Source organism: Protobothrops mucrosquamatus, unplaced genomic scaffold, assembly GCF_001527695.2.
Source record: "Protobothrops mucrosquamatus isolate PMUCROS unplaced genomic scaffold, P.Mucros_1.0 scaffold332, whole genome shotgun sequence".
In the NCBI taxonomy this organism is placed as follows: domain Eukaryota; kingdom Metazoa; phylum Chordata; class Lepidosauria; order Squamata; family Viperidae; genus Protobothrops; species Protobothrops mucrosquamatus.
Window position 1 is genome coordinate 591,798 of NW_015386671.1, and position 15,050 is coordinate 606,847.

At 34.2% G+C, this 15,050-nt stretch overlaps 1 protein-coding gene across 1 annotated transcript in view; it reads left to right on the top strand.

The window, feature by feature from the left end:
- Positions 1-15,050, top strand: part of AKAP9 (A-kinase anchoring protein 9) — a 108,026-nt gene that overhangs the window by 59,730 nt on the left and 33,246 nt on the right. Inside the window, exons 22-23 of the mRNA XM_029284015.1 lie at positions 6,593-6,801; positions 10,560-10,722. Of these exons, the coding sequence (XP_029139848.1) occupies positions 6,593-6,801; positions 10,560-10,722 (372 nt within the window). The remainder of the gene's footprint in view (positions 1-6,592; positions 6,802-10,559; positions 10,723-15,050) is intronic.

Sequence of the window (15,050 nt, forward strand, 5' to 3'; positions counted from 1 at the left end):
CATGTACCCTCCCGGGCAGCCAGTACCAGCCAGGAGGGGCACGGATCCAGTAAACATGTGGTTGCATTCAGCCTCCCCAGGATCCTGTCCACGTCCTCGGGAGCCACAGAGTCAAACTCCTCCCATATAACAGTCTCAAGACCTGCTCCCGTCTCCTCCCCCGGGGCCACCCAGTCAGAGTCAAGGCCTTCTCGAATCCGAACGACTTTGTCATACAGATATTGAGCAAAATCCTCGGCCCTCCCCTCCAGGGGATCCTCCCCCCCCTCAACTGAAGGAGAGAGCGGGTCACCCTGAAGAGGTTGGCCGGGCGATTATCTGATGACGCAATGAGGGTGGAGTAGTAATTAGACCTCGCCACCCTCATCGCCACTAGGTAGGATCTAACCTGCATCCTTACCTGTGCTTGATCGGATTCGGTTCGGCTAGCCCTCCAACTGCTCTCTAGGCGTCTTTTCCGGCGCTTCATCTCTCTCAGCTCTTTGGTAAACCAGGGAGCCAGTTGAGATCTGCGCCGGGTCAGAGGCCGCAAAGGCACGACTCGGTCCAATGCTGTGGCAGCGGCCACATCCCAGGCCGCCGCCAAATTTTCAGCCGAGTCATGAACTAGATCCTCAGGATATGGCCCAAGCTCCGTCAGGAACCTCTCTGGGTCCATCAGGCGCCTGGGGCGGAACCATCTATGCGGTTCCGACTCCCTGCGGCGGGGGGGAGCGGTCCGGAAGTCCATCCTAAGGAGTGAATGATCTGACCATGACAGGGGCTCTATAACTACCTCCCCCATTTCCAGATCATTCTGCCACTGGCCAGAGACAAAAATTAGGTCCAGTGTGTGTCCTCCCGTGTGAGTGGGGGCATAAACTAATTGGGTCAAGTCCAAGGCCGTCATGGAAGCCAAGAACTCCCGAGCTGCCGCCGACGTTTCGCCGATGGCAGATTGAAATCCCCCATGACAATAAGTCTGGGGGTCTCAACTGCCACCCCGGCTATTACGTCAGCCAGCTCAGGCAGGGCCGTTGATACATAGCAGGGAGCCAGGTATATGATCAACAGGCCCACTTGTACCCCTTGCCCCCACTCCACCTTATCTCATAATTCATTTTCTAACTTATTATTTTATTTTGTGGGCAAAAACATTTGGGATCAAGTTTTAAAAAATCGGCTACATCTGTACTCAAGTCTACTCAAGTTTTAAGAATGATATCTGAGACCTTACTTTGTTGTAAGTTCCCTAGAGTAGCCCCATGGTGAGATAAGAGGCAAATAAATTTAATAAATAACTAGATAGACAGACAGACAGACAATTTCTAGAATAGTAAGATATTGGGTTATATATCAGTAGATATCTTTAATAAAGTTTTTAATTGATGCTTTTAATGTTCCTTTTGTTTTAAATTAGTTCTAATTCTGCCATTTGATTTTTTAAAGAATGTTTGTGCTTTTTACTATTAAATAATGTTTCATTTAGCCTTTGTCTTTGAATATCCAAAATATTTAAACTTCAGCTTTATTATTAGTGTTTCTTGTGAGCAGATTAGTTTTCCTATATTTAATTTTGATTAATCTGGTCTTCTTATGGTCCAAAGTATTCTCAACAATTTTCTCTAGCACCACAATTCACTATTTATGAAGAAGTGTTGTTGTTGTTTTTTTACTTTGTCTGATGGTTTGGTTTTCACAACTATATAGGAGTACTGGAAAATTCTAGTATACTAGAATTCATTGTCAGTGTGATTTGCCTGCACTTGAATGTTCAGTCTAGATCTGTTGTCTTTCTTCCACATAACAGACTTCTATTTGCTGGCCAAAGTCAACACTCTCTGAGCTTTTGAGCCTAAGAACATATAGCCTGCGATTTCACTTTTTTTTTCTTTATCTTTGCATTGGATTGGCATTGCTTGTTGGTGTAATCTTCATTTCTTGCAATTTTAAGCAACAGATTAACTTTCGTACTCTCTTCTTTTATGTCCCAAGGGTGCTTTTCCAAAAGGCAACTGGACTTTCCTCGTTTTTTTTCCTTGAAAACATTTAGCTTCTTATGCAAAAAGTTTTTTTAGTTCCTGAAGAAGCAAGAAAGTCCAGTTGCCTTTTGGAAAAGCACCTTTGGATACTATGATTTGGATGATTGAGAATCTCCATAGACAGCTCTTCTGTTATCTTGAACAAGAATCTCTTTAAATCTTCTTAACTTCCAATAATCAAAGTGATGCTATCAGCATATTTTTGTCCAGAATTGGTAATGATATATCTGCATATAAGTTAAATAAAATATTTTATGTTTGCATATCAAATAAATATGATGACAATATAAATTCTGGTTTACTTTTCCTCCAGTTCCTAATTGTAACTGTTATTCCCTGGCCAGAATAGACATTCTTCAACAGGCAATTTAGGTGACCTAGCACCCCCATGATTTTGAAGGCTGTTCACAATTTATGTTGTGCTATGTCAAAAACCTTATCATCCTCAATAAAGCAAAACCAGACATAGTCCTGGAACTCTCCTGCTTTTCCCTTGTTCCATTATTTTAAAAGGATACATTTTTTGATTCAATAATTAAAGGGATAAATCTTTTTCAATAATTAAAATCTATGGAATTTTAAAGAAATAGTATTGCTTACTCCAAAGTAGTTCATACAACACAAAATATCAAACTATACAGAAAATATCTCCTAAGGATCAAGATTAAAGGGTATGATAAATGAATGTAAATATCTGAATGAAATATTTCAATTTTTTTGATTTTCTCTAATCTTCAAAAATATTAGACTACCATAGTCTATAACTTAAAGGATAAGGATTTTTTTTTTTTGTTTTCAGGAAGAACATAATAGCCGCTAGTCTAAATTTATAGTGGTAGCCAGTTATTCTTAACCATCTCAAAAAAGCTAAGCAAGTTTGGATTTGGTTAACACTTGCTGAAAGACCCCCAAGAGATACCTGGGATATTGACTTCATTAGAGAATTAACAGGAAAAAAACCTCCCAGTAGGTGGCACTAACAAAACTATAAGGGCCTGTCCATAATTTGCCAAAAGTTTTATAGATCACATTTGTAGGCTATCCAATGCAAAATTACTTTGAGTCAATATTACTCAATGGGAACTTGACTATTACCTTTATGTGTAGATTCTGCTTCTCTCTTTATTGGATTCATTATGCAATTCTCTTGCTTTATTGGATTGCTTTCATTCAATAATTCATTTAATACAGAAATATACATTGTTAGGAGCTTGGTGCCAGCCTAGTCAATTTGTACTAAAAGTCTTAAAACAGAGCAAAATTTCTTCCCATCAGAATTTCATTTCTACGAAATCCTTTCTGCTCCTTTGCAGTGCTGTTAATGTTATCATAGGGTCAAAACAGCCATCAACATTTTATCTAACTCTCTTACTCAAAATGAAAAGAATTTACCTCTGATCTTAAAAACAAAGTTGTCCGGTGAAGAATGAGCTTTTAGCCTCATGAAACCATTCTGCGCAACATAATGAAGAATGCCAGTAAAAGCCATGATATTATTTACTACATGTTTTGTCTGCCATGATTATCATGTGCATTAGAAATCTATAGAAAAGATGAACAAAAAGTTTTTCCTCTGTATAGAACATAAGGCAAGAAAAAATGTTGTGCTTAACAGTAAGGTTTTAAATATATACAAGCACATTTGTCAATGCATTTACATTGACAGCCCCCAAAATCCTTTTCTCTACTTATTCAGTGCCTTGCTTTAGGCAAATTTTACTTTATTAAAAGTTTTCAGGAAACATAGCATAAAGCAGGGATGGGTAGAACCCATAATATTAAATACCAAGTCCTGGAAATCTTTTGTCATTATTCCAGTCTACAGAGAGAAGAAAAACTCAGTGTGTTGTTTTTGCTACAAAAAATAGTGCCAAGAATGTGCATTCCAAAGCTAAACCATGAATATTGTGCAGTGCACATTGCAGGTTTTGCCCTTAATTATAAATACTCATTGTTCTTTGCTTTATAGTATAGAATACCCAATAACTAATTTATCCTTTTATTTGACTGTATTTTTCTGTAGCTCTGCTTACTGTACTTGTTATTTATCAGAAGCTGAGCAGGGTCTCTTACCTGGTCAGTTCTTAAGATGGGTGAACTTCAAAGAGCATCAGTTGCATCAGTAAGTGGTGTTGATGGCTCAGTAGAGGGTAGATCTTCCCTCAACTCAGCTTTAACCGATGTTTTGGTATAGCATCGACAAACAATACCCTGGATGTCCATTGCAAATGTCCTTTCTGCTCTGTGGATATTAAAGCTCTTTCATCTTCTGACCCTGATGTATTTATACATTACATATTATTCAAAGTGAGAATGGTTAAGTTTAATAATTTTTAAGCATTGCCTTTTAAAAATTCACTGCATACCGTAGTAAATTGGCTAATAGAACATGTCAGACATCATTGAGGAAATTGCACATTGTGCCTAGGAGTTTAATTTCTACAGGACATGGAAGTGCTTTGAAATCCCGTGCAGATAAAAGGTACCAAGTGAACATAGATTAAATTCATCCAGTTATTCATTTCATTCATAAAAAACTATGAGTTTTATTTTCATGAAGTGTTGCAATTAATATTTTTGTTAGCTTTACAAAGCTAAAAGGAGATATATAACAGTAATTAACATTAAGGAAAATATTTCATATTTTCTATAAAGAGTAATTAAAAATGTGGGACCAACCACTTTAAAATATATCATAATGTTTGTGACTTTTATTGAACCAGTTAGGTTTCCAAAAGAAATGATTAAGGGGCCACTTTTGATTATCCCTTTTAAGGATTACTGAATTGTACTGAGTCATATTTAAGGACTTTGATAAAATTTGTCCTTAGAAGTTTGAAAAAAAATCTACATTTATACATCTTTTAGGTCAATGACCATAAGCATATATTTGTTGTGACAGTATGATGTTCCATTATATTCTAATGACAGATCAGGTATTTTAACTTGCTTTTTGTTAATCAATGTGCCTTTTTCATTGGAAACAAGTCTTTTTTTCCCCAATTGGTGCTTAGTTTAAACATAAAACCTCAAAGCAACAGTATGCTTACAGTATGTCTTATATATAGAAGAGTCATGGTGGCACAGTGGTTAGAATGCAGTATTGCAGGCTAATTCTGCTGACTGCTAGGAGTTGGATTCAGACCGGCTCATGGTTGAGTCAGCCTTCCATCCTTCTGAGGTCGGTAAAATGAGGACCCAGATTGTTGGGAACAATATGCTGATTCTGTAAACTGCTTAAAGAGGGCTATAAATCATTGTGAAGTGGTATATAAATCTAAGCGCTATTGCTATATTTTTAAAAAATAATGATTGGTAAAAGCTAAAAAAAAAGATATAAGGCAGAGATAGCAGTTGACTCCTTAAAATCCATTTTTAAATTAACTGTTAATTGTCTGCTGAGAAATCTAAGGGTTGACAATGAAAATGAGATGGGACAAAAATTGGCATTTTAAAACACTTCCCAAAAATATATATCTCAGAATACCTATTTTACACCTAAGGCAACAGGTTTCCTTTTGCAGTGGAATGTTTTGGAAAATGTTGGGTTAAAAATGTTTCAGAAGGAAACACTTTGGCAAATCCCTACCCACAACAAAATTATTAAAAGATTTTCAACTGCAGTCACATTTGTGTAAAATACTACTTCTAAATGAAATGATTTTCATGTTGCTGGTTTGATAACATATTTTCATATATTTGTGTACATAATAACTATTTATATTACTCTGCAAACATAATTTTTAACTTGCTATTCATATTTATTTGAAAGTTTAACTGTAGTCATAAATAGACATGCATGAGATTTAACCTTGTTTCTATATCGACAAATATCAAGACACTTTAGATGTAGATGGATCTGCTTTAGAACAGTTTCCTAGAGCATATTTTTGGTGGATGAAAATGATTGGCAAAAGAAAGATGTTTGATCCTTGAAGATTCATGCTAAGAAAAGGAAGATAGAATCATATATCGTTCATTAATAGGATCAAACATCTTCAATGATCAGATTGTTTTCATTTCACATAAATACAAATTGAATTCTTTGTTTTCCATTAATGATAATAATAATCTGTATTCAATTATTGAATTAAAATGTTTAAAATAATTTATTTATTAAAAATAATTTTAGTGTTTTTTCAAAATGGAATTTGAATGCAATCAGATGATCTCTGTGTTTTCAATGTGCAATAGCTTATACTAGAAAAATAACTGTAATCCCTAAATAAAAGGTAATGCTTGAAATATAATCCTATAGGTAAATAGATAGATTTAACCAATTAGATTAGTTTTCATAATGTGCTGATATTCAAATATTTTTCTTCTGTTAGTATCTCCTTTTCTATTTGCCGTCTGCTTTGTAATTAACTAACTTCATTTGTGTAATTTAATTGCAAGATGTAATTCATTTTATTGCTTGATGTTCTTCATTCTCAGTGGAAATATTTCTGTTTATTATACAGTTTATTTGATCATATTCATTAATTTGTATAAGAAAAATCCTGCTAGTGCTAGAAACAAAAAAAACAAAGTGGGACATTGTTTTTTCTTTTAATTTTTTTGTTATACAGAAAGGCAATCATCTCAGTATATTGGCAATGATCTTGAAAGTCAAGACAATATCATGTGGTCAGAAGTCACAGATGAAGAGTTTGAACTCACCCAGTTCCTTGGCATGGAAATAGATGCAAAAAATGAAGAGCTAATTCTAAATATCAATACCCGACTTCAAGCAGTATTTGAAAAACTTCTTCAAACAATAAATGAAACAGCTAATCAGGTAACATTGTTTAATTATAGCCTTGAAAGAATGTCTGAGTGGAAAAGAAAAAAATGTATTTGATACACAAATCAAGAAATTGTTTCCTTAATTTCTGCATACATTTTAAAAATGTTTCCCCTTTTTTTAAAGGATTTCTGAGAGTAGTTTCTTTGCATGGACTTTTACTATGATTACAAGTCTTTTAGCCCCATGTGACATCATGATGTTAAATCTTCTGAACTTTTTTTTCAAGATTATATGACAGCTGTCCCTGGAGGTCTTAGGAAGAGCACAGCTGCTTCAAAAATTGTAGATAGGTATTGTGGTTAATGCTCTCACTATCCAAAGCATTTTCTAGAAAGCTCTAGAAAAAGCTCTATTATCTCTATCGAGTTCCATTCTGACTATTCAGTATCTTAAAGTCTGTATTGTCTTCCAAGTCAGGAAGCAAAGATTATCAATCAAATATTAACCATTATGTTCATATTTTGTGATTCCTTTATCACAAGATGTATTATGCAATGATTATTGTTCTGTTGTTTATCTTCTACTGTGCCACGAAGGAATCGCTATATGGATAATGTATTTACTTTCTACAAGCAACATTGTTGCTAGACACACAAAACTCACATGGAATAAATAAATTTTATAGGGTCTGTTTAGAATCTGTTTAGAATTTCTCTATGCAGGGCAAGAATCCAGATTCAAAGCATCCCAACTAGTGAAGGAAGTCTATCATCTCTCTTGGAATTTGTTCCATGTTGAATTGCCCTTATTGTTAGAAACATTTTGGTAAAGTTGAGTTGGAACCTATGATGTCGGTGTATTATTCCTTATCCGGCATTCTGCAATGGTAGCCAATACATCTTGACTACCTTTTGGGTGTCATCTACATATTGAGGAGTACAGTCACCTCTACAGTCTTCTCTTTATTAATTTCTGTCAATTTTAGTTTAAATTAAGTAAAATTAAATTATTTTAAGTATGAGATACTAATTAGAACGATTTATTTACTGGGTGTGACTTTTTTTAAAAAGCAATTAAGAAATGGATCATGCAATCACAATGATTTTTAATTCCTTCAAACATTCATTTATGAACTCTGCCTTGGTGTTTGAATCTTGTTGAACAAGGTTTGAGGTGGGTGTGTTAATTCAAACTCCAAATCCCTGTGTACCTGCAGTAAAGTAATTTAACCACTCCTACAATACTGTTCTGACCTTCTCCTCTCATTGAGACACAGCTCTTGCTTTGCATAGAGAAGCTTATCTGATTTCTACAACTTAAGGGGAAAAAAGACTAAATAGTATCTTAATTTAGTATGTTATTGGCTTACTTTAGTGGAGAATTTTAAATATTGACAGGTGCTGCAGGATTATTTTTTTTAATGGTCTGGCTGCTTGCTACAGAATATCGTATCCAATTATGAAGATAATATTTTATGTTGATGAATGCTTTCCTTGGTTTTCCTTTTATTTTAATGCCATTTTCTATTTGGTTCCATGAGAGGAAATGTCAATTCTCTGAGGTCTGCAAACATTGCTTTTTTTTTCTCAACTGAATGTTTACCTAGAACTTCCTGGTGTTTTTGGATTGCTTGTCTGAGTGTGAACTTATAATTCCTTGCTCTCTGCAACAGGCAGATAGTTAATGAACTGCATTTCACCAAGAACAGTTAAAACTATTATATCAGGGAGAGTTATTTGATGAAAAAGAACTGCAATAGATTACTATGAAATGGATTCCTACCGTACATACTGGTCATCAAATATGTATAGTGGTCTAAGGTCTGAAAAAAGTCAAGAGGAAAATACTTTAGAAGTTGAATCTCGTGTGCCTTTACCTTATCCTTTTCCTTTTTCTGACCAATTGGATGATAATAATTCTGTGGTTCTCAATACATCACTTCTTTATGTAAAGCACAAGAAAAATGGACATAGATTAAGAATTGTTTCAAAAATTTCTTTGCCTACACCCCCGTATTCAGTAAGTATGATAAAATAGAGAAATCATTTTTTTCTTTTCTATGGTTACTGTAAATTTGTGTTATCCAACAATGTTTTTCTGTTTGATGTAATTTTGTAGAAGTACTTAATCAGATTTCTCTCAGATTGTTGATTTATATGATGTAAAGAATTTCTGATATAATGTCTTTCAGAAAGCTACTAATTTTAGTGTTCATCACTTTAACTCTTTTATACAAGCTTCATGTAACTGAATTATAGCTGATTAAACTAATAATTAACTACAAAATTAATTTTAAAGATTCAATATACAAAAGATTTTGAATGAAAGAACATTTCTGCAATGTAACATTATTACAGTTGACAATGGAAAATATATTAAAAAAATAATATATTGACCATTTTTAACTGATGAATATAAATCTTAAATATTTACATTTACATATTACACATTTACATTCTTATTATACATATCAGTACCTTAAGTGTATTAATACACTTCTTAGTAATAATTTAAACTTTCATTTAAGCTATTTGAATTGAGGAAAATAAGCTTAACATTGTTTAATGTGTACTTTAATTTGATTTTTGATATACTGTGCTGACAGTGATGAGCTGAGACCTGTAACTGTATATTGTAAGGAGAATATGTAACTTCCAGTTTTACTGATTTCATTTTAATTATGGATCTTGAGAATTTGTTTCATGTTTTCAGATCATGTCTTCATTCTTAGCATGTAGTATTAATTAGTATTTAAATATTGATTAACATTAACTTTATTAATATTCCTCTTGGATAAACTCACAGAATTTATCCAGGCATATAGTCTTAGTCACAAATGTTGTATGACATAGCTATTCATCTTTAACCACACTTAGAAAAACATAGGTGTGTGCTGTTTTATTTCTGGAAAGTAAACAATGTACAGTATGTTCTGTCATTTTATAATTTGAATAGCAGAGGAAATGCCTGTACTCTCATATTCTTGTTAAAGAGCTAACTTTTTCACCTACTAATCAGATATAAAGAAAAGGATCACATTTTTAAGAAGGTTGCTATCATACATTGATCGAAGAAAACTATATTATAGATAATTGAGTTTAGAGAGGCAGAATTTCAGACATTTGCAGGAATGTGAAATATTGATCTTTCACATGTATGGTTTAAGAAATAAAGGTATTATATCCTTACATGACATATCATTTTAAGTCTATTAGTTAAATGGATCGCAGATTTAAGTCTATTAGTTAAATAGATTTCCACATTAAGTGGAAAATATAGAATATGAATAACAGTAACCCAAACAAGCTTTAAATCCTGAAAAACACTGATTGTAACATTTTTTTTCATTAGCAACTTTGATTAATGAAAGTTGTTAAATAATTGAGTGCTTTCAAATCTACACATAGTATTCACTGATCAGTGAGGAAAGCACAAAACTATCAAAAAGTGGAATTATTTGAGACATGAAATTAGTTGTTTTGCATAATTTCCAACCCTCTCAATTTAAACAATTTAGGTCATAACATTTAATAAAAATTACTGTGGGTGGTACATGCTGAAGTTTATATTAATAACTCAAGGTTTTCTTTTCAGTGTAAATTGGACAGACTCAAGATCCGGTACTTGAACACGGATATGGACGTGTGATAAAGTCATTCATTGTACAAATATTTGTTTATCTTGTTATCTATAATGTATGAGGGCAGTAAACTTCTCCTTTCAAGCTAATTTCCCAAACTTGACATTGTTCTTATGCAGGACTTTTTAAAATGTACATTAAAAATTTCAACATTTAAATTCTGTTTTAGCTTGAACATGCAAAAGCTACACAAACAGAATTGATGCAAGAATCCTTTAAATGGGAACATGAAGCTACTGAATTAACCAAATGTCAGGAAGAATTGCAAGAAAGGTTTGATGAAGAGGTCAGAGCTAGAGAGCAGATAGCACTGGAGCTTAGCAAAGCAGAGAGTAAGTAATTGATTTGTTTGCAATAGAGTGCTTTAAATAATTATACAATGTTACTTTCCCCCAATCCAAAATTATAAAGCAGTTACTTTAATTTTCAGGCAATTATAGATGATTCATGGTTTTTTTACAGTTGAGAATAGGAGATTACAAATGAATAGAAAATTGATTAAATCACAAAGAAAGAAAAGCAATCATCATTCAAGAGAGAGTGTATACAGAAATGATAGTAGGATAATAGGATATTATTATAAAGAGGAAATAAAGAGAATGTCAGCTAATTATATTCATAAGATTTGTAAATTTTTTAACATACTGTACCTAATAGATTATCTAGATTCATTAGATCAGCATATATATTCTGTGGTACAAAACGCAATATCTTATGGCACAAAGACCAAAACTACAAACTCTTAAACCAGTTATTCAAACTCTTAAACCAGTTTTACAGATAGGTTCATTCAATATGCTCAGGGAAAAACCAATTTTTTTAAAGCCTTAAAAAGATCAGTAGGGTAAATCCAACTGAATCTTGGGGACGGTATGCTGTTCCAAAAGACTGATATTATGTAGAAAATGCTTCCTGGCTTCGATTAGTTGGCATGGAAGGGATCTGAAACATGCTTTCTGTGTTGAACCTCATAGAATGAGCAGACATAATATCTCCCAAATAATCTGGTGTTGCACCATGAACCGCTTGATAGAAAATAACCACCACCTTCAGTTGCAGCCAGAAACCTATAGGAAGTCAGTGCAACTCACAAAAAAGTGTTAATATGAGTGTGCTGTAGTAATGCCCATAAAAACCCACACTGTCAAATTCTAGGTCCATTGTATCTCCCACATAATTGTCAAAACCACCCCTATGTAGAGCATATTGCACATCCCAAGCAGGAAGAAATCCAACACATGAGTGACCATTAGCATGCTATTCAGTATATGACTTAGATTTTCAACCTTTATTTCTTTGACAATTAATATACTATTGGTGATTGGTGATTTTTAAGAGCCATTTAAAATAATATATGAATTTAAGTTATTGGACTCAGGCTTATTTTTTTAACTATTTTTCAAACAATATTTAAATATAAACAGACACATACCATTTATGTTTTCAAATACAACTTCATTTCTTAACTAACTTCTCTGAATTGTCCATGATCCCAGTTATTTGAAATGCATCAATATATTTAAAAATTTGAGTGACAGATGATCAGTACTTTGAATGGGGATATACTAAAGTATAAAGATGATCTCCATAGATTCACCTTTTAAAACAATATGTATTATTATTCACTAGATTCAGATTAATATATTACATTGTTATTTCACAATATAAAATGCAATATACAATATTTTTGTAGTTGAGTTTGTATACTTTATTCCTTATCATCTTGATATTTGTAGAATTGCCCCCAAAGCATTTTCTTGCATTGGCAATTATTAGTATATAAAGACAAGAGGGGTGCAGCAGCTCAGCAGTTAAGATGGTGGGTTTGTTGGCTGGAAAGCTGACAGCCTGGGTTCGAGACCCAAGTGCCGCACAGTGGGGTAAGCTCCTGTTACTTGCCCTCCTGCCCATCGAACAGTTCAAAAGCATTCAAATGCAAATAGGTAAATAGGTACCACTTCGGTGACAAAGTAAAAGTGTTCTATGTGCCTTTGGTCTATTGTCATGCTGGCCCCAGGATCATGGAAATGTCCTCTGATAATGCTATCTCCCTTGGCTAAGAAACAGAGATGAGCACTGCCCCCTAGAGTCAGACATGATTAGATAGGGGAAAACTTTACCTTTACCTTTATATAAAGACAAAATATTTTTTAAGACAGTAATTCTATATAGTAAAGAAAATCTTGATTTAAGGGGTGTTTTTTGAGAGCAGCATTGTCTATTAACTCCAAATTTCTATTTAATGGGAAAATCTCTGTCTTTTTTCTTTATTTTTCTGTTAAATGAAAAATCCCTCCATTTTTTCTTTATTTTTCAGACATTTAAGAAGGCTACTCTCTAAAATGTAGCATTCTTGGTGCCAGCCCTAGGAATTATTGTAGGTTCCTTTTTTGCCAGTTCTGTCAATGAAGAAGTGTTTATTACATAGAATTAGAATGTAGTAGAGAAATCAGTGCTGCCTCTCCTATTCCAATTTGTATTCATTGGCCGACCCATTACCCGATATTCCCAGTTCTTTTTATTCTTCTTCTTTAATACAACAGTTGCCACTATAGCATGTGACCTACCTATCTGCCCATCTTCCTAGAACCTCCTCTCTCCTCTTTTCCTTTCCTTATCAGGAACCCAGCCTTAATCCTATTAGCCTGCCCAATCTTCTTAGCCTCTTGCTTCCTTTATCCAGGACTCAAAAATGAAGCATGCACAGAAGCATACCCATTTTTTTGAGGGCAGAGTAAGCACAATCCAGATTTCTTCCCTACATAAGGAATAAATCTATTCTTTCAAAGTGCTGTCTGAGTAAGACATTTGTCTATTGCAGTGGTGGCGAACCTATGGCATGGGTGCCAGAAGTGGCACTCGGAGCCCTCTCTGTGGGTACACCGTCTCCCCAGCCCCATCTACTCCCACGGCCTCCTCCTCACCAGCAGCCCCCCGGAGGAGAGTCGCCCCTGGGCACTGCCCACACGAAGCAGCGCAGCCAAGGACATGGTAGCCGGGCATCGGGGACAAGACTCCACCCTTGCGCCCGTTTGCACGCAGATGATGTTGCGGGGCACGGGCGGAGGGTGTGGCCACCATGATGCTGCTGGACTGCCTGGGTGATCTGTGGTGGGCCGTGGAGATGGTGGGTGGCTCAGTGGGCAGGGCGGAGCAGGGATGGGGGGTAGTTTTTGGGCACTCGGCCTCTAAAAGATTCGCCATCACTGGTCTATTGTATCTAAATTCTAAGAAGTCTAGATCTGTTACCCTGAGAATTTGATTATAGCTTTTTCCAGTTTAATTTTCAGGTACCAATCCTTGTAAAAAAAAAGAAACAAAATTACTCCTTAGAAAGTATATAAACAATTGCCCCCTTCGCTTCTGATCACAACTCGGCTACGTTCTTACCAGGACTCTAGTTGAAGGGAAGGGAGAAACCCTCTATTCTATTGGGTAACCTAAGCATTTTTAAAGCTTCACACACGTGCTAAGAACCATCTGTCATTTTGCATATGATAAAGTTACAAAAAAAAAGTCTGCAGCCCACCCCACCCCCCAAAATAATGAAAAAAATAGTCCTCTATATTCAGAAATTTTATTTCTTTGTATGTAAATTATTTAAAATAAGCAGTAATAGGATTGTATTATAACTAGTACACTGATACAGCCACACATTTATCTTTATAAAATCTCTAGAAAGAGCTCTTTGGAATTGCATCTGCATTTCATCTGAAGATAAACATTTTCTAGGAATTACTAGGTAGCAGATAAATATGCTTCTCAGCATTTTTAAAACAGCTGTCCTGAATAAAAGTTTAAGATTTTTTTCACAATCTATTCTTAAAACACATTTATAGGTATATTAACCTAAACAGCATAGCAAACTTATCTGTATATATAATTATTGCAAAGTGTCCCCCCAAAACTTTGCCCTTCTATATACGGATATCTATATATGCGTGTTATCCATTACAGTGACTACTTTTCTAAAGTATAGAAATATTTTATTATATAATAATTCTGGGGAATTTTACCTTATTAATTGTGGGGCATTTGATGCAAATGCACAAAAACAGACACACACATTCTGTAATTTCATTCTTCGAGGATCTTTTTAATGAAAAACCAAGTCTACTTGTATACAATTCTTGATACTAACAAAAGAAACTCCCAAGAAAGAGTTTAACACTGAAGTGATGTGGTGCATTCAACTGTGAAGTAATAAATTTAACATGTTGAATTGTTGAAATTTGACTTGTTGAAATACTGCCTTGTATTACTGCATATACGTAATCTGGGAATTTATCATCAGTAAATGCTCTGCTGAGAGCATTAAGTAATGGATGTTTCAACATAATTCAATACTGATAATATTGAAGTGTGCAAGGGAATGTATAATTGTTTAATCATTCATCCACAACTTATTAGATTTAGTATAAACATACTAATATTTATTATTGCTTTTTGAAATATTGCCTAGCTGGTAATCAGATTATGTTTGCAATAAATAATAGTTTTACTACAAATGTGTATGTGTCAATTCTCATAAAATTATTGATTCTTTAGATTTTTGAACTATTAAAAAAATTAAACTGAACAATAAACACCACTTAAGTTTTATTAATGGGTACATATTATTATTTCCAAGACACTTTTTTCAGAAATGAACAATTCATAT